Source organism: Protopterus annectens, chromosome 14.part0, assembly GCF_019279795.1.
Source record: "Protopterus annectens isolate FY-2018-M chromosome 14.part0, PAN1.0, whole genome shotgun sequence".
Classification (NCBI taxonomy): Eukaryota; Metazoa; Chordata; order Ceratodontiformes; family Protopteridae; genus Protopterus; species Protopterus annectens.
The window spans coordinates 69,875,217-69,899,172 of NC_056748.1; the positions used below are offsets into that span (position 1 = coordinate 69,875,217).

The window sequence follows — 23,956 nt, forward strand, 5'->3', positions numbered from 1 at the left end:
CGTCATTTCCTCAGTTGATTTGCATTATTGAGTATAGCTCTGATCCTTACCCTTTATATGAGTACCCTACCTGTCAATCCCTCCTGTGCATCAGCAATTCATCACTGTAACTCACTTTACCATTGGGCAGCATAGTTACAGAGCACCATAGCTACTGACCATCAGGTGTATGAAGCACCAGTGCTTCGAGCACCAGGCTTACCAGTTTTCCCGAGAACCAACCAGCTGCTCTGGCTTTCTTCTAGTGCCACTCTCTGGTTCATCTTTCTAATATTTTACACACACTTTCATCAGCTACAAAACAGGAGTTAATTTTTTTGTTTTGAAATGCTTGGACTCAGCTGCAGACTCATCATTCAGTCTTCCTCTTTCTCTATCATAATTAAGTTTTGTATGTAATCACAGAGTGTTAGTGTAGGAAGTATACATATGTTTATACTCATTCATTACCTCAGGATTGTTCGCCTGTCATTGTGTAGCATTACTTTACCATGCTAGTTGTTACAGTCTGCTGTTTTAACTTCAAAACCTGTGATATTTTGTTTTACTACATTGTAATGAACTGTTGCTCAAATATGCATTGGACCCAAGTTTAAACTATTGTTCTACTGAAGAGTACTTACATGATTACTCAGAATGAATATGAATCTGTATGGATCTGTTTTTCTATTATAAGCTCCAATTTGCTATGTGAATGCTTCTTCTGTTTGAACTGCCAATTCATTTTTGTTTCCTACTGTTGCTGTGTTTGGTCTCATCATGGCTGGAAAGGGTCTTCGGATCAGCCTACCTGCACAGTTAACAAATGTAAAATAAATCATTACCACCATTTCTTTGATCTGAGACTACACATTAAAATGTCTGTGACTTCTCAAATATTCAATAGGTTTATGAAAGCACCAAAGGTAGGAAGAGAAGGCAGTTAGGAAAGAAAAAAGCCTACTGACACCTTGGTATGTGGTGGTTTTGTATATATATATATATATATATATATATATATATATATATATATATATCTATGTGTGTGTGTGTGTGAGTGTGTGAGTGTGTGTGTCCACATGATGTTCATCGTGTTACCCTGCTGCAGTCATCACACTTGGGTTATCCTGCCGTCAGGCGGTCCCGCAGTCGGCACGAATTCCAAAGTCTTGGTCTGGCGTCGGTTGCTGTCGCTTCTTCCCTGACGTCAGAGCGCCAGGGGTATATCAGAGGCATCCGACGCCATTTTCTTCAGTCTTTCTTGCCACGCGGTGCCCGAAGCAGAAGCAGTTCGCAAGTGCCGGTCGGCCGACATCTGAGATTTTCGAATCGAGTTTCAGTCCGAAGTCTTCAAAGCTAAGTACCCCGTTGGGGAACCTTTTCTTGCCTCAGTCCGATGTCAGAAAAAGTTAACAATTGCATTTCTTGTGGGAAGCAAATACCTCATAAGGACTTTCATTCTTTTTGCATACCTTGCCTAGGCCCAGACCACGACGTCACTGGTTGTCGGTTTTGTGCTAGGTTCAATAAGCAAACCATAAAGCGTCGTTTTGATTTCCCACTACACTACTTCGGTAGAAAATTTAATTACACTATGCCGTTGGAGCAACCAACTACCGGAGTGCATAAAAAACGCAAGGATAAGGACCGGCAGCCTAGATCCAAGCCAGACTCCGAGGCCTCGTCTGGCCCGGTCGCCGGTTCTCTAGTTTTCAGTGAGGTGCCTACGCAGCCCCTGGCTACCGCTGAATTGGATCCCCAGGCCGCATCGGACCCACCAGCAGAGATTTCTAGGCCGACGCAGCCATTTTCTTTAGGCCCTTCCGACGACATTGCAGTAGGGGAAGCCGGTGCTGCAGAAACACCTTCGGTTTCTGAAGGTGTCTTCAGACCGACTACCCTCACCATTAAATCTTATGCTAAACGTAAGACTCCTCTAAAACCAAAAAAGCCTACACTTCAGTCTCCAGGTCAAGGCCCTATGCCTAAGAAACAGATGCTTAAAATGGCTGAAGATTTGATTTCTTTGATCAGGGGTTCCCATCCCCCCACCCCCAACAAAAGGCCTAGACAAGAGAAGGATTATGCCTCCTCTGATCAGGTGTCTGTTTCCTCAGGCTCCTCTGAGGAACAGGATTACTCCTTTCCCCCTTATGAAGATTCTGATGCTGAGGAATCCATTCCCTCAGCTTCTCCCCCTGAAGACTACTCCTTTGGGGAAACCTTACACACCATGAGGGAACATTTCCACTGGGAAGGTCAGGACTACTCCGACTCAAAGAAAAGGCTCCAAGAGTTTATTTTACTCCTCCAGCACAGACCACTTGCTATCCCCCCAGTTTTGGACATAGTGGATGATGTCTTCTTAGAATCTAGTCTAAATCCAGATTCTCTGCCTCCTGCTCCAGCCAAACCAGATAGATACTATAGAGTGCCTGACTCTCACAAATTCCTTTACAAAAGCCCTGCTGCTGATCCAGAAACAATCTCCCAGGGTCCCAAAGGGGCTAAGGCTTCTATGGATAAAAATCCTGTACCCTCAGAAAGGGACTCCAGAGCACTAGATAGGTGGGGGGGGGGGGAGAGAAGGTTTACACCTCGACTACTCTAGCTATGAGAGCACTAAATTGTCAATTTCACATGCTTAAATACCAGCAATTCCTAATGTCTCAAATAAAACAAAAGATGGGCACACACCCTCAACAGTCTGAATTCAAGGAAATGCAAGATCTGCTGCATGCAGCTGAACAGGTGGGCAAACATACTTTACAATGTGGTTTTGATGCCTTGGAAGCTTCCTCTAGAGCAGCTGTTACTGGGTCTGTTATACATAGGCATGCTTAGTTAAAGGAACAATCTCTGCCTGATCATGTTAAAGCAAAGTTACTGGATGCACCCTTACAGCAGGATGTTTTATTTGGGGTTAAAGCAGAGGAGGTTTTAAAGAAAATGGAGGATAAGGCAAAATCTATGCAAACGGTCAAAGCTTTCTTACAGGTACAGCCCCCACGCTTCAGCAGAAATTGGCCAACAAAAAATTGGTCCTTTCCAGCTTCTGACAGACCACAGAGGGGTAAATACAGGCGCCTAAGGGGCAGAGGACAAGCACAAATCCCTTACAAACCTCGCCAATGGGGCACTACAACACAGAAGGGAGGAGAAGACAGGTCCCAAACCACTAGAAGGTAAACACAATGACTCAAACCTCAAACTGCCAAGCAAAACCATCTTGGCAGATCCCTTGGGAGGAAAGTTAGCACTTTTTGCAGACAACTGGCGCATCGTCACAAAGGACAAATGGGTCCTAGACATTATCTCACATGGATACAGATTCCATTTCTACACCTTGCCAAGGATAAAAGGAATGCCAAACCTGCCACAAAATCAATGGGCAGAGGCACAAAAACAAATTACAGCTCTCATGGACATGAGAGCCATTCAACTGGTACCTACACAGGAGCAAGGCCAAGGATTTTACTCAAGGCTCTTTCTAGTCCCCAGAAAGGACAATGCTTGGAGACCCATTCTGGACCTTTCAATCTTAAACACCGTCTTGCAAGTACCCAAATTCAAGATGCTAACACGACAGCAGCTTCTTCCCATGTTGGGCAAGAAAGTTTGGCTAGTAACGCTGGGCCTCAAGGAGGCATGCCTGCATGTCCCTATCAGACAAAATTGCAGAAGATACCGCCGTTTCATTGCAAGTTCAACCCATTACCAATTCTCTGCACTGCCCTTTGGCTTATCTACTGCACCCAGGGTCTTCACAAAATGCCTGGCACCAGTAATTGCATATTGCAGACAGAGAGGAATTCAAATATACCCATACCTGGACGACTGTCTCATCCAAGCAGAAAGCAAAGACATTCTCTTACAACACCTGGCTTTTGTAAAGCATCTTCTAAGTTGCCTAGGGTACACAGTAAACGAAAAGAAATCAAAACTAGTGCCCTCACAAATTATGACATTCCTGGGTGCCAGCTTGAATACAATGGCCCAGATGGCTTATCTGATGCCAGACAAACAACTACAATTAACTCAATACTTCAGAACAATGGCAACAAAGACCCAACTCCCTGCAAGAAAAATTCTGCAGGCCTTGGGCTTCATGGCATCTTGCATACTACTAATACCATTTGCAAAACTGCATATGAGGAAATTACAATGGTACCTAAAAAGCGTATGGACTCAACACAGCCACAGCTTGGAAACCATGATAAATCTCATTCCATGCCTTCAACAGGAGTTTCTATGGTGGTCACAGGCTTGTCACCTAAACAAGGGTCAGCCTTTCACCCTACCCCCAGCCAGGCAAACTATGACAACAGATGCATCAGACAATGCCTGGGGGCACACATGGCAGGACGGTGCGTTCAAGGCTTATGGACAGCAGATTAAAGGAATCTGCACATCAATCAAAAAGAAATGCTAGCTGTACAAAATGCTCTGACAGCCTTCAAGGACTTCTTGCATCCAGGACAGCGTATCATAAGGACAGACAACACCACAGTAATGTGGTACATAAACAAACAAGGGGGTACACACACCTACCCTCTATGCAGGCAAGCAATGACCTTGTGGAACACAGCACTGGCTTACCAAGTTCAATTACAAGCTCAATTCCTGCCAGGAAAAAAGAACACATTGGCAGATGACCTAAGCAGAAACATCATGGATCCCCATGAGTGGAAACTGGATCCACAAGTATTCGCAATGATAACTCAAAAATGGGGGCTCCCAGACCTGTTTGCCAGCCCTCAAAACTATCAGCTAACAAAGTTTTGCACAAGGACTTTTCACCAGCAAGCTTGGAAAGTAGACGCACTCTCATTCAGTTGGAAAATGCTAACAGTATATGCCTTTCCTCCACTACCCCTTCTCACAAAGGTGCTACTGAAAGTCAGGATGGAGAGACCCCGAATGATACTCATTGCTCCAGACTGGCCACGCCAGCACTGGTACCCACTATTAAAGAATATGGCCCAGGGCCCACCATGGGTCCTACCACAAATTACCCACCTGCTCACACAGCAAGACAATCAGATTCTACACAGCCATCTCAAAACCTTAAACTTGGCTGCATGGCAAATCACCTAAGCAACCAGCCAGCTCCTCTCTCACAAGCTGTTATGGAAGTTATTCTAGAGGCCAGGAGACCCAGCACCAGGAAAGCCTACTCAGACAAATGGAAAAGGTTTTGTGCCTGAAACCAAGCTAAAGGCCAAAATACCCTTCAACCTGACATACCTCAGATTCTGCAATATCTAACTGAGATGTTACACAAAGGGCTTTCTTTTTCATCTATTAAAATCCACACCTCAGCCATTTCTGCTCACTACAACACGGATCCTCCCTTATTATCACATCCAGTTTTAAGGCAGTTTCTCAGAGGGGCCAAGAACATTAGGCCTCCCAGGAGAGCACCAACACCTACTTGGGACCTCAACTTTGTTCTGGAAAAACTCATGCTACCTCCTTTTGAACCAGCTTTATCAGCTGACTTAAAGTTTATATCATGGAAGACTGCCCTGCTGCTAGCAATCACTTCAGCTAGAAGAGTTTCAGAACTTCAGGCACTAATGGCAGTAGAGCCTTTCCTCGTTTTTCATCAAGACAGAGTTTCTCTACAAACTAACCCCTCCTTTATGCCTAAGGTGGTATCTAGTGTGACTCTAAATCAAACCATCCATTTACCCACCTTCTTTCCAAATCCACAGAACAAAGGAGAAAGACTCCTGCATTCCTTGGACATTCACAGGCAGCTACATTACTACTTGGATAAAACTAAGGTTTTCAGAAAATCTGACCAACTTTTTGTATCATATGCTACAGCATCACAAGGAAAGGCTATCTCAAAACAAACCATTTCCAAATGGATAGGACATTGCATACATTTTTGCTATACCCACCATGGAAAACCAGTTCCTGTACCATAAGGCCCCACTCTACAAGGGCAGCAGCTACATCTACAGCCTTCCTCAGGGGGTGCCAACCAAGGATATTCTGGAAGCTGCAACTTGGAGTTCAGTACACACCTTCACCAGACATTACCACTTACCACTTTACTCTAAGACTAGAGCTGGCTTCACCACTGCAGTTTTGCAGGGCCTTCTAGCCTCCTCTAACCCTGTTTGAGTCCACCACCCATCCTTAGCTTTGGGATTCTACCGAAGTGTGATGACTGCAGCAGGGTAACACGATGAACATAGTACAGTTTTGTACCTACCATAAATGTAGATGTTCGAGCGTATACCCTGCTGCAGTCGAGGTTGCCCTCCCTCCATCCCCTCTAAACTAGCTGTACTTATCTCTACCACTCTATTCTATACTACCTCTGGGGTGTATTTGCTTGCGCCTAAGGGTTTTGTTTTATTTTTCCCATATAGCTATATGCATATGTATTTATATATATATATATATATATATATATATATATATATATATATCTTTTGCCTACCTATTAGGGGCACCTGACATCTGGGGCAAGAAAAACTGAAGAAAATGACGTCGGATGCCTCTGATATACTCCTGGCACTCTGACGTCAGGGAAGAAGCGACAGCAACCGACGCCGGACCAAGACTTTGTAATTTATGCCGGCTGCGGGACCGCCTGACGGCAGGATAACCCAAGTGTGATGACTGCAGCAGGGTATACACTCGAACATCTACATTTATGGTAGGTACAAAACTGTACTTTTTCATGTTTGACTTCTATATATACACATGTATAGAAAGATTTTACACACACACACACACACACACACACACACACACACACACACACACACACACGCACACACACACACACACACACACACTGGTGAGACAAACATAAACACAGACATGGTGAATAACACAGAAATGTCTCAGAATGTGTATGTGTGTGTGTGTGTGTGTGTGTGTGTGTGTGTGTGTGTGTGTGTGTTTGTGTGTGTGTGTGTATAACAAAATACAGAAAAAGAAATGTTGTGTTAATGATATGGTAGTCCATTTAGTAATGGCAGTACTCTTGTCCTTTTAGGAAGAGAAACTTGAGCGTCATCTACAGATTTTAGCCACTAACTTGGCACCTGTCTATAAGAAACTGGCTCCAGAAGCTTTTGAAAATCAGGTAAACTCCTTGCATAGCAATGTGTTTTTGAATAAAGCCATCAGAGGAGGGTTTTTTTATTTAGTTCTTTTTACTGTATAGTGTTAAATCAGCTTTTATGTTCAGTGCTTTTATATGTGTATGTTTAGTGCAGCAATAACCCGTAGTGTGGAGAGGAAAGTGCTGTTTATTCCATAACTTTATTTATTGCCTTACTTTCTTACTTATTTATTTACAGGCTGTAGAAGGCCACTTGGATAGTGCCTGTTTACAGAAGAGTACCAGGGAGAAAAGCTTCAGGTGTACAGGGTGTGGGGACATTTATTAATGCTGGTGATTATTCCAATAAAATGTTGAGCATGTTTTTCAATAGTGTTTTATTCAGTCATATCCATAGGTTCATAGGTTCATAGGTAGATACTAGGCTATCTGCCCTAGGGCATTTTTAAGCCTAGCCAGAGTGTATTTGGCTTCCGCCTCCCTATTAGATTAGCCTACTGTGCCTCTGTAAAGTAGGTCACAGAAGCTACCCTTTTAAGATTAGTTTACTGTGCCTCTGTCTAGCAGGGACACAGGAGAGATCCCAGGGGTGAATTTGCGATTTCCCATCCACGCGTCCAAATTTCGCTTGAAGAGGGTCAGCAAGGGGCTATGTCTAACATGAATTGGGATTCTATTCCAGAGTGAGGGGAGCCTTTGGGAAATGAATCTGTCCCTCCAGCATGTCCTATTTATTTTTGTGCTGAGGTTTAGGTCCCTGGAGCGTGTAGCTCTAAGGGACTAGGATTTTTTGAGGTGGAGCATGTCCATTAATTCTGGGTTTGACATGGCTTTGTACGTCAGGCATAGATCGCCTCTGAGTAGGCGGTAAGCAACTGAGTAGAGCTGGAGTTTCTTTAGTCGAGCTGCATAGGACATCTGTTTGTAGCCCATGATCCTCTTGGTGAGGTACTTTTGGGGTCTCTCCAGTTGCTGCAGGTGTCGGGTAAGGTACATCCCAAAAGGGGCATTGTATTCAATTATGGGCCTGATGAGTGGCAGTAGAGGGGCACAATGACCTCTCTTGATCTAGATGCGAACCCTTTCGTGATAAGGTGGGCTATATAGAAGGTCTTTCTAACCACTTTGGCAACGTGATTATCAAAGGAGAGATTACTATCTACGTTGGTCCCCAAATCTCTAATTACTTCTTCCATACTTAATGGATTACCACCTATGTGGTAATTTGTGGGCACCTTGTTTTTCCCAAAGGGGATGACTATGCACTTTTTAGCATTTAGCTTGAGGCCGTGGCTCTGGCACCAAGCATCCACCTCTGTGAGACCCTTTTGGAGGATGCTTGTGTCAGCTGGAGATTCGATGATGGCCCCCAGTTTGCAGTCATCTGCGAAATTTGTCAGCCATAATCCCCCCGTGTTAGCCTGAACCTCAGAGAAGTATATACCAAACAAGAGAGGTCCCAGAACTGAGCCCTGTGGGACACCACTTGTAACTGGTTTTGATTCGGACATGGTACTTGCGATTCTGACCATGTGGGTTCTATCTCTGAGCCAGTTTGCAACCCATCTTGTGATGTAGGGGTTGATATTTAAGCTGGTAAGCTTATTTATGATGCCCGAGTGGGGTATTGTGTCGAAGGCTTTTGCGAGGTCCAGGTAGGCTGTGTGGACTACCTTGCCCTCATCTATGGCTTTGGTAACTGTTTCAAAGAAATCAACTAGGTTTAAGAGGCAAGATCTGCCCTTAACAAAGCCGAATTGGGTAGGGTCCAGTGTCTGGAGGCTCCCAATGTCTTTGTTTATGAGTTCCATGATAATACGCTCCATAGCTTTACAGACCAGACTAGTCAGGCTTATGGGGCGATAGTTTCTGGGGTCCATTGTGGCACCACCTTTGTGGAGTGGGACCACTGTAGCTGTACGCCATTCTTTGGGTACATATCCTGTAGTAAGGCTAAGTTTGAACAGTGACTTAATGTGAGGGTTCAGTTCTTCTTGGAGCTCGTGTAAGACACAGCCTGGGACACCGTCCGGTCCCATAGATGCTGTGTTTTTTGCTTTGGAGAGGACAGCGTTCACCTGTGCATCTGTGATGTCAGGGAGGTTACATTCAGTTGGGATAGGCGTTTGCTCCTTTGGGGGGAAGGGGGGAGAAGTTTGCGCTGAATCTGTCTGCCAGGATGTTGGCTATGTCTGTAGGTTTGGTATATTTTGTACCGTTATGCAACAATTCAGAGCATATCTGGGAGTTTCCGCCCATGTTTCTGACATAACTAAAGAAGGCCTTGTGATTATCTTTAGTGTCTAGGGCAATTTTTCTTTCAAAACTGGCCTTTGATGATTTTATGAGGGATCGAAGTTTCTTGCTAATACTGATCAGAGATGCCTTCCCTTTTTGGGATTTTGCTCTGTCATGTAGTAGCTTCCTCCTTCTGTTGTATAGCTTATTTATGGCCAGGGTCCACCAGACCGGTCTCCTGTTTTTGGAGGAGTGAGTCTTGGTTTTATTTGGGATAGCACGATCCATGCATTCCTGCAGGTGCTCATAGAATGCATTTGTAAAGGATTCTGCGGATTGGGCTGTATTATCCTCTGGTCCAGGGGCTTTGAAGGATTCCACCTCAGTCTTGAGAGGTGCAAAGTTGGCTTTGGAGAAATTCTTTACAGTGATTTCCTTGGCTGGGGGTGGGGACGGGATATGGATGTCCAGGGAAATTTGTGTATGGTCTGATCTTACCAATGAGGGGTTTACCTCTGGTGTGGAACATAGAGTCCCCATGTTGGTGATGACCAGGTCCAATATGTTGCTCCCACTTGTGGGAGTGGTGACCAGTTGTTCCATTGTGTTAGAGTTTATAAATTCAAGGAACCGTTGGGGCGAGGGTGTTTGGGCTTGAGTAGTTTTCCCAGTCAATGTTTGGGTAGTTGAAGTCATCCAGTAACATAGTGTTTGGAGAGACCTTCATATTCTCCAGTGTTCTCAGGAATGCCAAGTGGGGTTCCTGTAATAGAGAGGGTGTTCTGTAGCAGGCTACAAACTGAAAGGCAGTTTTGCCCGCTGTTAGTTGCACATGGATGGTTTCCGATGCTTCGTGCTGTGCCACTAACCTGGAGGTGTAGGTATCTTTGATGAATATAGATACTCCCCCTCCTTTTGTGCTTCGGTCCGAGTTTTGGGGCTGAAACACATGGTATGAGTTATAACCTGGTAGTGCTGGGGTGCTCTCAGGAGTCTTGAACCAGGTTTCTGTTACTGCACAGACATCGATTTCCTCCATACTGAGGAGAGTCTCGAGTGCGTGCATCTTGAGGTTTAGACTTCTGGCATTGAGTAGCATCACCTTTAGTTTTTTTATTTTGGGTTGTCTGTGGAGGTGGGTTTGTCCTTTGAGCCTTGCCTAAAAAAGGCACTATGGGGGTGGCAAGAGCCTTGGCCAGTATACGAAAGCCTAAGGGTGACAGGTGCAAGCCGTCCCAATTGTTTAACATATTAGGTGATTGATTTGATACTAAAAGACTTAGTCTTGAATGAATGCATCAATCCCATTGAACATATCCTGGGATTCAGAAACAGTGCAGGCACGAGTGCAGCTAGGCCTCTGTTTACTATGCATGTGTGATAAGCCCCAGTGCACAATCACAATGAATTCAGCTAGGCAGGTGTGCATGAACAAATATCCCTCTCCTGGCTGCAGCATGGATTGCAGGAAGAGTGGGTATAGCTGGAAATACAATACCAGCAGGGTTCATTGGTCATGCACACACCTCAATGATGCTCTGTGTGATTCAGTGCAAACAGTAGTAGCAAAAAAGAGAAGTTATGTGGCAGCCTTTAAGAGTCATGAACCTTGTCTGTTAATCTATTTTTGATCAAATTAAAGTTTTAAAATTCCCAAAAAGCCAAGAAATCCCTGGAACTGGAACAGAAAAGTTTGAAAATTGGAAGATGGGAAAGTGGTGAAAATGGGGAAGCAATCAGAGGTTCAGTCATATGGTAAAGGGTTAAGGAAAGAGCAGGATGAAAGTGGGGAATGAGGGTATTTTTTTGGGGTTGCCAAGTGCCCATTATATATACATGAAGAGATGATAATTTGGGGGAGACACGGAGGTAAGAAGTAGATAAGGGAGTTAGGGTAGGTAGCAGGAGCACATAAACAAACACAGAAGACAAATAAAACTAACAGGAGAGGAGATGACATAGTTAGGGATGAGAAGGTCTGGAGAAGATGACAGTAGGCACACAGAGGAAAGACAGTAGTGACGGGGAGGTCTGGGCAACAAACAGGGCAGCCATACACACAAAAGGGAGGGGATACTATGGGCTACTCAAGCTGCAAGAATTGGGAGTCCATTAGTCATTGCATGGTAGACATGCTGCATCACCTGGGCCTCCCATTAGCCCAAGAGGTTAGGATTTCTATGTTTCATGTCATTGTAATGATGGCAGCATTGCTCACTATTAAGTGGTATGCTCCTAGCATATGTAACATCTTGTGCCAGGGTTTTTCCAGATTTCTGTTTGTGGCCCTTGATACTGTTCATCAAGGAGTTTTGGCCTGTAATACCAGTGGAAGAAGTGGGAGGAATATTTTTAACTCTTCAGGAAGCCACCTTTTTGCTCTAAACAATTTGCCTGAAGACATAGTTGGCACTGTAACACTTTGCAAAGACAAATGCTTGAAAATTTGTGGTCAGAAACTTTTTTTTTCTGACAACCTTTGCACAAAAATGGGATCTTAATTTATTCAACAAGTGGTGGAAAAGCCCACTGTAAGTAGTGTATGATAGCTGCTGAACATAGTAGTTTGCAGTGTGAAACATGGCAGTCCAAATTCTTGGTATAACACAAAGCAGTACCATTGCTTGTGAGTTGTATATGTACCTTGAAAGTGCTCTGTGCAATCTTGCACCCAAAGTTATGGCAAAAAGTAGAAGTGATTTGGAAGTCTTAAATGACCATGGGTGAAGTGTGGTCATCTATTTTTGACCATATTAATGAGTGGAAATTAGAATGTAGAAGTGGAGTGTAAGGTGTTAAAGTAAGTAATGAACAGGATGGAGGTGGGGAAGGTGGAGAAAATTTTTTTTGCAGGACATGTGCCCATGTTTAGAACTGTGGAGGAGGTAAATTGGAGAAAAAAGTAAGGGAAGTAAGATAAAGTTTAAGAGGTGTAGGGTAGTTAGCATGTGAGGACAGACAAGACTGAAAGGGTGTGGTAACAAAACTAGAGGAACACAACTGTGAAGGAGACATCAGACAAACAGAGGGAAGACGATGGTGAGGTGAGGATTGTACAACAAACAGGAGTGGGCATAGACACAAAAGGAGGCAAAAACCAGGATGGGGGAAAGAATGGGGTTATGCAGCTGCTGTCCCTATCCCAATGTGAACTCACCATCCTGGGTACTATTGCCACCAGGCCCTGGCTCAGATTGTAGAGCCAGTGCTGTGCAGGGATGCAACTGAGTATGTCACTGGAGGAAGGTCACCATGTAGCTAATGCAGGCATCTAATCTCCTGTTGATTATCTCCCCTACTTTGTCTGCCAGTTGCTGATGAGTTGCAAACGTTGTCACATCCACTTGTAATGCTACCAATGGATACAACAGTACCAGTGCTGGTGCAAGGCTGGGGTGCTGTGCAGAGCACCCCAGCCATGCTGGGTTACACCTCCTTCCACATGTTCAGACCACAAACTGAAGGCGTGAAAACTAAAGGAGGTGGTGTATCAATATTCATTAAAGATAAATACACCTCCAGATTTGTTAAACAGTATAATTCCCTGGAGATACTTCAGGTGCAATTAACTCTTGGTAGAACACATATTCGAGTCATTGACAGCTACAGGACCCCCTTCTTGAATCAGGACACCCACTCTGCCTATTTGTATCTACTTGAGTCTGTCAAGCTACATCCAAACACCATAGTTTTGGGTGACTTTAACTACCCATCCATTGACTGGGTAAATTATTTGTGCTCAAACTCACTTGCCCAAACGTTCCTCGACTTTAACTCCATTGCCCTGGACCAACTGGTTGACACCCCCACAAGGGGTGCCAACGTCCTGGATCTGATGCTTACCAATATGGGGGAACACTGTACCACCCCCACTGTGAGGTCTTCCCTGGTGAGCAACTAAACTAAAAAATTTCTCCAAAGCAGAGTATAACCTCTTACGGGATGGTATAAATAGCTTCACTGCACCTCCCCCTCAGATGGAACTGGCAGCTATGCCAAGTTCTACACCAATGCTTTATATAAACACCTGTATAACTGCATTGACTCAGCTGTACCTGATAGGACCAAAACAAGCTCCTCAAGGAAGAGCAAACGTGTCTGGTGGACAACTGCCATTAAAAAGCTTTACAGTAAGAGGAAGAAATTGCCGTCTAAGGGTAAGAGGTTAAACACAAACCAGCCAGCGATACAAACACAGTCAATTTAATGGTAAGTGCTTTCGAAGGAGTCAGTGCCCCAACTTCTTCAGACAAAGAAAGACAATGAACTCAACAATGTTGAGTTCATTGTCTTTCATTGTCTTTCTTTGTCTGCCTTATCTGAAGAAGTTGGGGCACTGACTCCTTCGAAAGCGCTTACCATTAAATTGACTGTGTTTGTATCGCTGGCTGGTTTGTGTTGAACTAGTTTATCTTCGTTTTGTGTAGCTTAAGGGTAACAGGTTATGAACCCTAAACTGGAAACACTCCCTCCTCACCTTAAACAAGCAAATAAGACTTCTTGTGAAGTCCTCCAAAGCAAACTACAAATCCAAATTAGCTTCCTCAACTAAGGGCAACCATAAGGCGTTCTTTAGTTACATCCATAACCTAAAAGGAAAGGCCTGGGTCTGTGCCAAACTGGTAGTTAATGATGCCACATATACTGAGCTTCTGGACATAACTAACCTGTTGGCCGATAGGTTCTGTGAAAACTTCACTTCCCTGTCCCTGCCACACGTACCTCATGACATCCCTACCAACTGTCCCCTACCTTGTATCTCTAAAGAGCATGTCATAAACACCCTCTCTAAGGGCAAAAACACAGCATCTATGGAATTGATAACTTCCCAGGCTGTGTCCTACATGGGCTCCAACAAAAATTAGCAACACCATTGGGTACTCTTTTCAGTAATAGTCTAAGCACTGGCTTCATCCCAGCTGAATGGAAAACCGCCACCATTATTCCCTTGCACAAAGGTGGTGCTTCCACTGACCCCGGGATCTATAGGTCTATTAGCCTGACTAGTCTTATCTGCAAGGCCATGGAGCAAATTAACATGGACTTTAGCAACAAAGATATAGATAATCTCCAAATACTTGACCATACTCAGTTTGGATTTGTCAAAGGGAAATCATGCTTGTTAAACCTGGTGTACTTCTTTGAGACAGCCACCAAGACTCTGGATGAAGGGAAATCTGTGCATGCAGCCTACCTAGACTTAGCCAAGGCTTTTGATACCATCTCCCACTCAGGCATCATTGACAGACTCACTCAGCTACATATCAACCCTTGTATCATTAGATGGGTTACTAACCTGCTCACTGATAGAACACATATAGTCAAAATAGGGGAACCCACCTCCAACAGTGGACCTGTGGTGTTCCACAGGCATCACTCCTGGGATGTTTACTGTTTGGAATCTATTTCTCCAAAGTATAAGCAAAAACTAAAGGTCTGTGGCTGACAAAGTATGCTGATGACTGCAAACTGGGAGTGGTCATGGAATCTCCAAATGTTGTCAACATCCTACAAGAGGGTCTTACACAAACAAGTGGTGACAAATTTATGGACTTAAACACAATGCAAAAAATGTATTATCATCCCTTTTGGTAAGATCGATGTTCCTGCTAACTACCACATCAATAATAACACCCTAAGTACGAATTCAGTGGTGAGAGACCTGGGCTCACAGGTTGACAGCAACCTTACCTTTGATTACCATGTCTCCACAGTGGTAAGAATGGCATTCTGTATTGCTCGTCTTATAAGTAAGGGCATTGCCTCCAGAAAAAAAGAAGCTATAACCTCCCTGTACTCTTCCCTCATCAGGCCAGTAGTTGAGTACAACACCCCTTTTGGTATGTACCTTTCCAAGTACTTGCAGCTATTGGGGAGGCCATAAAGGTTCCTCACAAGGAAAATTCAAAGTCTTCAGCATCTGTCCTTTGTGGATCATCTGAAATCATTGTCACTTTATTCTGTTTCATACAGACTACGCAGAGGCAGTCTCTGCCTTGCATATAAGGCAATATCTGACCCTGCTTTATTGGAAGTGCTGCATATCCACAAGTCAAATGGTACAAGGGTTACTCATTCTAAAGACCTTAACCTGGTATGTGACACTGCTGGAGGGACAGATTTGTCTCCCAGTGGTTACCACCCCTTTGCAACAGACTCCCACTTCATGTCAAACAGACACCTCATTGACCCTCTTCAAACGCATTCTGGACGATTGGATGGGTAACCGTAAATTCACCCCAGGGGTTCCACCTGTGTCCCTCTTGGACAGGGGCAATAGGTGCTGATCATGGAAGTAAGGGTAGAACTTCACTAGGCTTGTAAGGGCCCTAGGCCATTAACCTAGTAACTTCCTATGATCCTATAAGGAGTGGTACAGGTAAGGCAGGTGGTGTAGAAGTGACTGTGGCAGACTCAGACTCAGATGTGGTAATGGTGCTGATGCTTATGTTTCTGCCATCTGTGGGGAACTGACATGCCTTGCAGGAAGGATGGCTGCAGGTCTTGATGCTGCTGCATAAAATAGTAAAATAAATTGAAGAAACAAAATAATAAAAAATAGCAGCAAAGATGGTGTGGGAGAGGGAAGTACAGATACAATGAAAAAAGGAAAGATATTTATTTTTACAATGTAAGGTTACAGGTAATATACTTGAGTGAATAACAAATTCACTTTTCAATTTACCAAGGCTGCTATCATACACAAGTTAGAGGGGGACTTGAATACATAGCCATCATCACTTGCATTCTAAAAGGCAAAGTCTTAACAAGGCTTTGCTACTTGTACTACCCAACACAAGTCTGTAGTCTAACATATAGTAATAGGATGTCTGAGAACAATGTTCATATATGAAGATAAAATGCTACTCAGGCAAACATTCCCTGACAAGTACTATAATTGAGGGAAACAAGTATATTGACAAACAGTGTTTGTAACACAAATGTCCACCAAAAAATGCAGCTCATACTTATGTTTCGCTTCTAATGTAGTTACTGTAATGAAGCAGATACATCAAATTAAAAATTATATCAGAATACACATGGGGAGACTTCAACACATGGGCATCATCGCCATTTGAAAATACAGCCTTAATATATTGAGACACTTGTCCAAGTATGTAGCAGAATGCATGCGGGCATGCATATGCATACAGACACATACACGCATGCACACAGTAGTAACAATCAACAATCATATTGCTACCTTTGAACTATGGAAGTTAGCACAGAAGTGGCAACAATATATAAAAGTTATATTCTACAGCACTGCATCTGTACTACCTGAGTACATACAATATTAAAACCTGTACATTAAGAAGTAAGTATATTCAACCTGATGCTCTCTTAAGTGCTCTGTTCTCCTCCTGTACAACTGTCTATTCTCTGTAATAACTTCAGAAGCTATGGAGAGAAAACAGTAATGTGTAAAATCTGTGTATGGCACACAGGGGTCAGGTTGTATTTGTAGCTAACATATGATGTTCTTCATGTTTCACTGTTGCAGTCATCACATTTGAGTTATCCCTGCCAGAGTAGCCCTCGGCCTGCCCGAATACCAGAGGCTTAGTATTTCTGCGTCAGTTGCTGTCGCTTCAGGACTGATGTCAGGTCATCAGTAGTATAAAGTAAGGCAGTCGACGCCATTACATCAGTCTTTCTTGCCATGAAGCCTGAAGCAGAAGCAGTTCGCACGAGTGCTGGTTGGCGCTACCTGAGTTTCGTCTTCTGAATTGAAGCTGAAGTCTTCTAAAGCTAAGTACCCCATTAGGGATCCTTTTTTCTTGCACTAACCAATGTCAGAAAAAGTTAACAATTGTCTTGCTTGTGGAAAGCAAATACCACACCGAGACTTTCATTCTTACTGCGCCACTTGCTTAGGCCCAGACCACGACATCCCCCGTTGTCGCTTCTGTGCTTTGTTCAACTCCAGAACTATATGTCATCGGGTCCTTATTGTAGCTAGATTTTTTCGCTTACAGTCCTCGAATTCCGATATGGCTTCGGTAAGCCATCCGACAGCAGATCTTCCAAAAAAACATAAAGATAAAGACAGAGGCAGACCGCACAGGTCCAAACGTACCGACAACACTCCCGTTAAGCTAGTTGCTAGTGCTCCAGTCCTCACTGAGGCACTTTCGCAGCCCCTGATGCCCGCTTCTGTGGATTTGCAGGCAGCTACCGAGATCCTTTCGGAGTCTGGTGTGCTGCAAAACTCTTCTTCGACTAAGGATCCTGCAGTTGTCTCTACCTTGGATGGGTCTGGAGCCATTGAGCAGGCACTGGCTTCTGAGGAAGCCCTTCGACCTACTGATTCTCAACACAAACTGATGACTTCTTTCACGTCTAACGTTCTTTCGAAAACTACAGTTTCTTAGGCCCAGGGTCTGAACCACACCCAAGAAACCGACGACCCAATCTCAGGCACCTGCTTCCTTGCCTCAGTCTCAAATGCTTAAAATGGCAGAAGACTTTATTATGCTGAACAGGGGAAGCCAAGCTACCTCTTCCAAAAGAAAAAGAGATCTGTTCCCTGTAGTTTTGTCTGAACAGGAGTCTGATGACTCTGATGCATCTGAATATGAAGACATGCAACCCTTCTCTGCTTATGAGGATTCTGATGCAGAGCATTCCATTCCTTCAGCCTTTCTCCCAGAGGATTTTTCCTTTGGGGAAACCCTTCATACCTTAGGGGAGCATTTCCAATGGGAAAGTCAGGACTACCCCCAGTCTAAAAAGAGACTCAGGGAATTCTTAGATCTTCCACAGCACAGAACCCAGACCATTCTCCCAGTCTTGGATGTTGTTGAGGATATTTTCCTGGAATCCAGTTTGACTCCTGACACCCTCCCTCCTGCACCCAGAAAACCAGACCGGTATTACAGAGTCCCTGACTCACACAAATGTCTTTTTAAAAATCCTACTGCTAACCCTGAAGTAATTTCTCAAGGGCCTAAAGGAATTAAAGCAACCTCTGCTAAGAATCCCTCCCCCTCAGATAGGGATTCCCGAGCGCTACACAGATGGGGTAAAAAAGTATACACCTCTGCTACTCTTGCTATCAGAGCACTAAATTGCCAATTCCATATACTAAAATTTCAGCAACATACCTTGGAACTCCACAAACAAAAAATGTCTTCCTTTCCTGCTTGTGCAGAATCTAAAGAGTTACAAGAGTTCATGCATTCTGCAAGTCAAGTAACCAAACACACCTTGCACTGTGGTTTTGACACCCTAGAAGCTTCTTGCAGGGCAGCAGTCACTGGTTCTGTCCTTAGAAGGCATGCATGGCTTAAGGAATAGCCCTTGCCAGACCATGTTCAATCTAAATTGTTGGATGCCCCATTGCACAAAGACAACTTATTTGGCACTAAGGCAGAAGAGGTCTTAAAAAGACGGAAGAAAAAGCAAAATCTATGCAAACAGTTAAGGATTTCTTACAGGTCCAGCCACCCAAGTTCAGCAGGCATTGTCCCTCCAAGCACTGGTCCTTTCCTGCTCCCACTAGGTCAGTTCACCCCAGACCCCAGGGAACCAGACCCCCCAGTCAGCAGCCACAGGGCATGCAGAGATCTAAGCAGTGGACTTCCTCCACTTTAAAACCAGGGAGTTCTAAGCCATCCCCTTATGGTAAGAACTCACAATGACTCTGCCCACCTTTACTTACCGCTAGGAGGAAAACTCTCCTTTCACGCAAGCACCTGGGCCACCATTACCAACAACCACTGGGTTCTCAACATAGTGTCCCAGGGATACAAATTTTCTTTCCACACCCTTCCAACTCCTAAAGGGTTCTCAGATCTACCTCCAAACCAGTTGGCAGAGGCACAAAAATAAGTCCTTTCCCTGCTCTCTATGAGAGCAGTAGAGCACATTCCTGCAGAACAGAAAGGCAAAGGTTTCTACTCTAGACTTTTTCTGGTACCCAGAAAAGAGGGCACCTGGTGCCCCATCCTCATTCTATCCATTCTAAATACCTTCCTGGTGACACCAAAATTCAGAATGCTCACCCTCCAGCAGCTGCTACCCATGCTGTCCAAGGATGCTTGGCTAGCCACCCTAGACCTAAAAGAGGCCTCCCTCCACATTCCTATCAGGGAATCATGACGGAAATATCTCCATTTTAGGGCAGGATCTCAGCACTTTCAATTCTCTGCACCTCCCTTTGGTTATCTACTGCTCACTGAATTTTCACAAAATGTCTGGCTCTGGCCATTGCCTTTTGCAGACAAAGGAATATCCAGATTTACCCATACTTAGATGACTGCCTAATTCAGGCAGACAGCCAAGAAAAGCTGTTCAAGCACCTGGCCTTTGTAAACTCCCTACTAACCTCCCTAGGGTACACAATCAACGAAAAGAAATCCAAACAGGTACCCACCCAAAGGATTATATTCCTGGGAGCAAGCCTGGACACAGCATCCCAGATGGCATTCCTTACACCAGAAAAGAAAACTTTCCTGACAGCCTACTCTCTCTACTAGCCACCAGACACCAGCTATCAGCAAGGAAAATCCTGCAAGCTCTGGGGATCATGGCATATTGCATTCTACTCATTCCATATGCTAGACTGCATATGAGGAAACTTCAATGGTACCTAAAAGCCTTTGGTGTCAACACTCTCAAGACCTGGAGACTCTTATACCTACAATACCTTGCCTCAGAAAAGATTTTCTTTGGTGGGCAACAGCATGTTCCTACAACAAGGGACTACCTTTCTCACCACCCCCTGCCACCCAGACCCTCACCACAGATACATCAGACTATGCCTAGGGTGCACACCTGGACGTCAGGTGCATACAGGGCTAATGGAGCAAATCCATCTGCACATCAACCAAAAAGAGATGATAGCTGTCCAGCATGCCTTGAGAGTTTTCAAGCTCCTTCTCTCTCCAGGGGCTGTCCTGATCAAAACAGACAACACCACTGTGATGTGGTATATCAACAAGCAGAGAGGGACTGACTCCTACCCTCTATGCAGGCTGACCATGACCTTTTGGCACACAGCCTCTGCTATGCAACTCGACCTGTTAGCATAATTCCTACCAGGTTCTCTCAATTCTATGGCAGACCACTTAAGCAGAAATCTTCTGGACCCACATGAGTGGCAGCTCAGCAGAAGAACCTTCACCCTAATAACTCAGAAGTTGGGCACCCCAAAGGTCGACCTCTTTGCCTCCCACACCAACCATCAACTGCAAGTTCTGTACCAGGGAGCATCACTGCATGACTTGGAAAGTGGATGCCCTGTCCTTCCCCTGGGTCAATCTATCGGTCTATGCCTTTCCTCCACTACCTCCCATCCCCAGGGTACTGCTCAAAATAAAGGAGGAAAAACCATGGACAATTCTTATAGCTCCAGAATGGCCTCACCAGTACTGGTACCCCGTGCTGTGCAGCCTGTCCCCACTGCCACCATGGCACCTCCCTCAGATTCCAAACCTCCTGACCCAGAAGGAGGGAGAATTCATGCATCCCCAATTGCAGACACTCAATTTGACAGCTTGGCTTATTCCCTAACCCCCAATCAATCTTCCAACCTCAGTAAACTGGTTCTAGATGTTATACATGAGGCCAGACACCCTAGCACTAGAAAGTCTTATGCTGACAAATTGAAAAGGTTCAGCACATGGATTCAGGCTAAGGGAGCCAATATGGCACAGCCCTCCCTCCCTCTCATCCTGGATTACTTAGCTGACCTGCTACACAGTGGTCTCTCTTTTTGTCTATTAAAATTCATGCATCTGCTATCTCGGCTCATTTTCACACTGAGCAGCCCCTTTTCTCACACCCTCTAATCAAACAGTTCCTAAGAGGGGCTAGCAACTTGAGGCCACCCAGAGAAACACCAACCCCGGCTTGGGACCTTAACTTTGTGTTGGAAAAACTCAGCCTGCCCCCCTTCAAACCAGCCTCTTCAGCAGAGCTAAAATTTCTCTCCTGGAAGACAGCTTTCCTTCTGGCCATCACTTCAGCCAGAAGGGTCTCTGAGCTGCAAGCACTCATGGCTGTGGAACCCTTCATCATCTTCCATGCTGACAGGGTATCCCTCAGGACTAACCCATCCTTCATGCCCAAGGTGGTGTCCAGTGTGGCTCTCAACCAATCCATTCATTTGCCCACCTTTTTTCCTAACCCATAGAACAAGGGGAAAGGATCCTGCACTTTCTAGATGTGCACAGACAGCTCAGAATCTATATAGACAGGACTAAATCCTTAAGAAAGTGTAATCAACTGCTTTTTAGCTTTGCTGCAGGGGCAGAGGGCAAAGCCATCTCCAAACAAACCATTTCCAAATGGATAGCACACTGCATCCATTTCTGCTACAAGCAACACAGAAAGCCTCCCCCCAAGGGGGTCAGGACTGACTCCGCCAGAGCAGCCTCCACCTCTGCAGCTTTCCTCAGAGGAGTCCTCACCAGGGACATCCTGGAGGCTGCCACCTGGACATCTGTTCACACCTTTACCAAATATTACCAACTGCCTATCTTCTCCAAATCCAGGGCAGGGTTTGCCTCTGCAGTCTTGCAGGGCATCCTAGCCAGCCCCTAGTTTCCTTGACTGCCTCCACCCATTTCCTCAGCTTTGGGAATCAACCCAAATATGATGACTGCAACAGTGAAACACAAAGAACATAGTACAGTTGTGTACACTTACCAGAAATGTAGATGTTCGAGTGTATTCACTGTTGCAGTCCTGGTTTCCCTCCCCCATCCCCCTATTCTTTCTTCTCTTTCCTTACAAGGGACATATTGGTATTTACCTTCTACTGGTGGGGGGTTTCCACCAGAACCTGGCTCCCTGACAGGTTAGGGCAAAAAAAAAAATGATGTAATGGCATCGGCTGCCTTACTTTATACTACTGACGACCTGATGTCAGTCCTGAAGTGACAGCAGCCAACGCAGAAATACTAAGCCTCTGGTATTCAGGCTGGCCGAGGGCTACCCTGGTAAGGATAACACAAATGTGATGACTGCAACAGTGAATACACTCGAACATCTACATTTATGGTAAGTGTACACAACTGTACTTTCTGTTTACAGTACATAGGTGATGTCTGCTGTCTAACTTCATCTTCCCATCAGCTTTGGCATTCAGGAGGTTTTTTACCTCATGTCACTATAATGGCAATGGCACTGTTATTCCATGCATGGGATGTCACTGGCATGGGATGACAGCCTGGACTATATTGTTTCAGACCTCATTCTTGTGGTGTGGATCAAACATGCACATTTGTGGTATGGATCAAACATGCACAATACTGCTTCCTGGGAGCCAGGCATGTGCACAGCATTGAGTAGAATTGAGTACAGTGTTTGGCATGGTATCTCATTGCTTTATCTGAGCTAGCACAGTCAGAGAGTACAGTGTGTGTGATAGACACAGGGAACATGAGCACTGTGTTAAGGTTTGACCATAATAAAATAAACTTCAGTCAGTGGCAGAATATTAAAGAATTAACACGCACGTGTGGAGATGATACTCAGGAAGTCATGTCTCCCCAAACAAATTAATTCATAATCTTTTGTATGAAAACTTTAACAAAGCAATAAACTTTATAAATTGTACCACTACTAGCATCCAATAGAACAATGCTATCTAATAGAATTCATAATACAGTTTATTCTTCAGACTATGAGTAAAGATCTAATAGAAATATATCAAGTTTGGTAAAACAGATCTGCAACTTCTTATCTACATTTCTAGCTTAGTATGGAATAAGTTTCTTTTTGCCATGTGATTTAGAAAGAATGCTGCCTCAGGTTCAGGAAATGAAACTTAACATTCTGTACTTTTCTGTGTTTCTGCTTATGCTGCTGCAAACACATACACTAACCTTCTAGAACATGTGCAATTTCATGTTAACCCTTTACAGTCCCTCATTTGATGCTGAAAAAGCATCACACTCGTATTGTAAAACATATTTTACACTTTAAATATAATGTCATACATAATTCCAAAACCTTCAAAAACTACCTCTGCATTTTCACTTGCTATTTCACTTTCATTGACACAATACGTAAATGACACTTTTCAGGATAACTAACATGCAAAATCTGTAACAGTGGGTTTGCTCAAGATGCAATGAGTTTGGTTATTAAAGCTTTGCATAAAAATAAAAGCAAAAACACAATTATAATAATAATAGCTGTGATGGTATGGGCTAGTGCCAGCATAGCCAGCTGCAGTTCTGTAAAGAATGATATGTCCTTTGAATGTCAAACTGATTTGTACAAGATGCTTGTGTTACAAATGTATTAGAACTGTATGGCATTTGAATATCAATCTGATTTGTACAGATGCTTATGTTACAATTGTTAGAACTGTATGGCATTTGAAATCTAAATGTTTGTAAAGTTGCTAATGATAAAAATGTATCAGCAGTGGGTCCTGCTGGACAAAGAAGGAATATACATGTTTGACACTATGTATATATGCTAGCAAAAGACACTGGAAGAAAAGGGGTTAAACAACTAGCTTACTTCTTACTTTTAAGAAAAATACTGTTAATTGGACTACTTGTTGGGACATGGAAGTGCTTATCTCACAGCTCTGAATAGGATCAGAGACAGCATGTCTGGAAGAAGCCTTTGTCCCTTAGCTCAATAAAAATAGGGGAAGCCCCAGGCACTGCCATAAACATTAGCAAA

The 23,956-nt window shown here is 44.1% G+C and overlaps 1 protein-coding gene across 1 annotated transcript in view; it reads left to right on the forward strand.

The window, feature by feature from the left end:
* The window catches only part of TET1 (tet methylcytosine dioxygenase 1), a 1,437,723-nt gene that overhangs the window by 1,008,601 nt on the left and 405,166 nt on the right, over positions 1 to 23,956 (forward strand). The window contains exon 6 of the mRNA XM_044055524.1: positions 7,001 to 7,090. Within this exon, the coding sequence (XP_043911459.1) occupies positions 7,001 to 7,090 (90 nt within the window). The remainder of the gene's footprint in view (positions 1 to 7,000; positions 7,091 to 23,956) is intronic.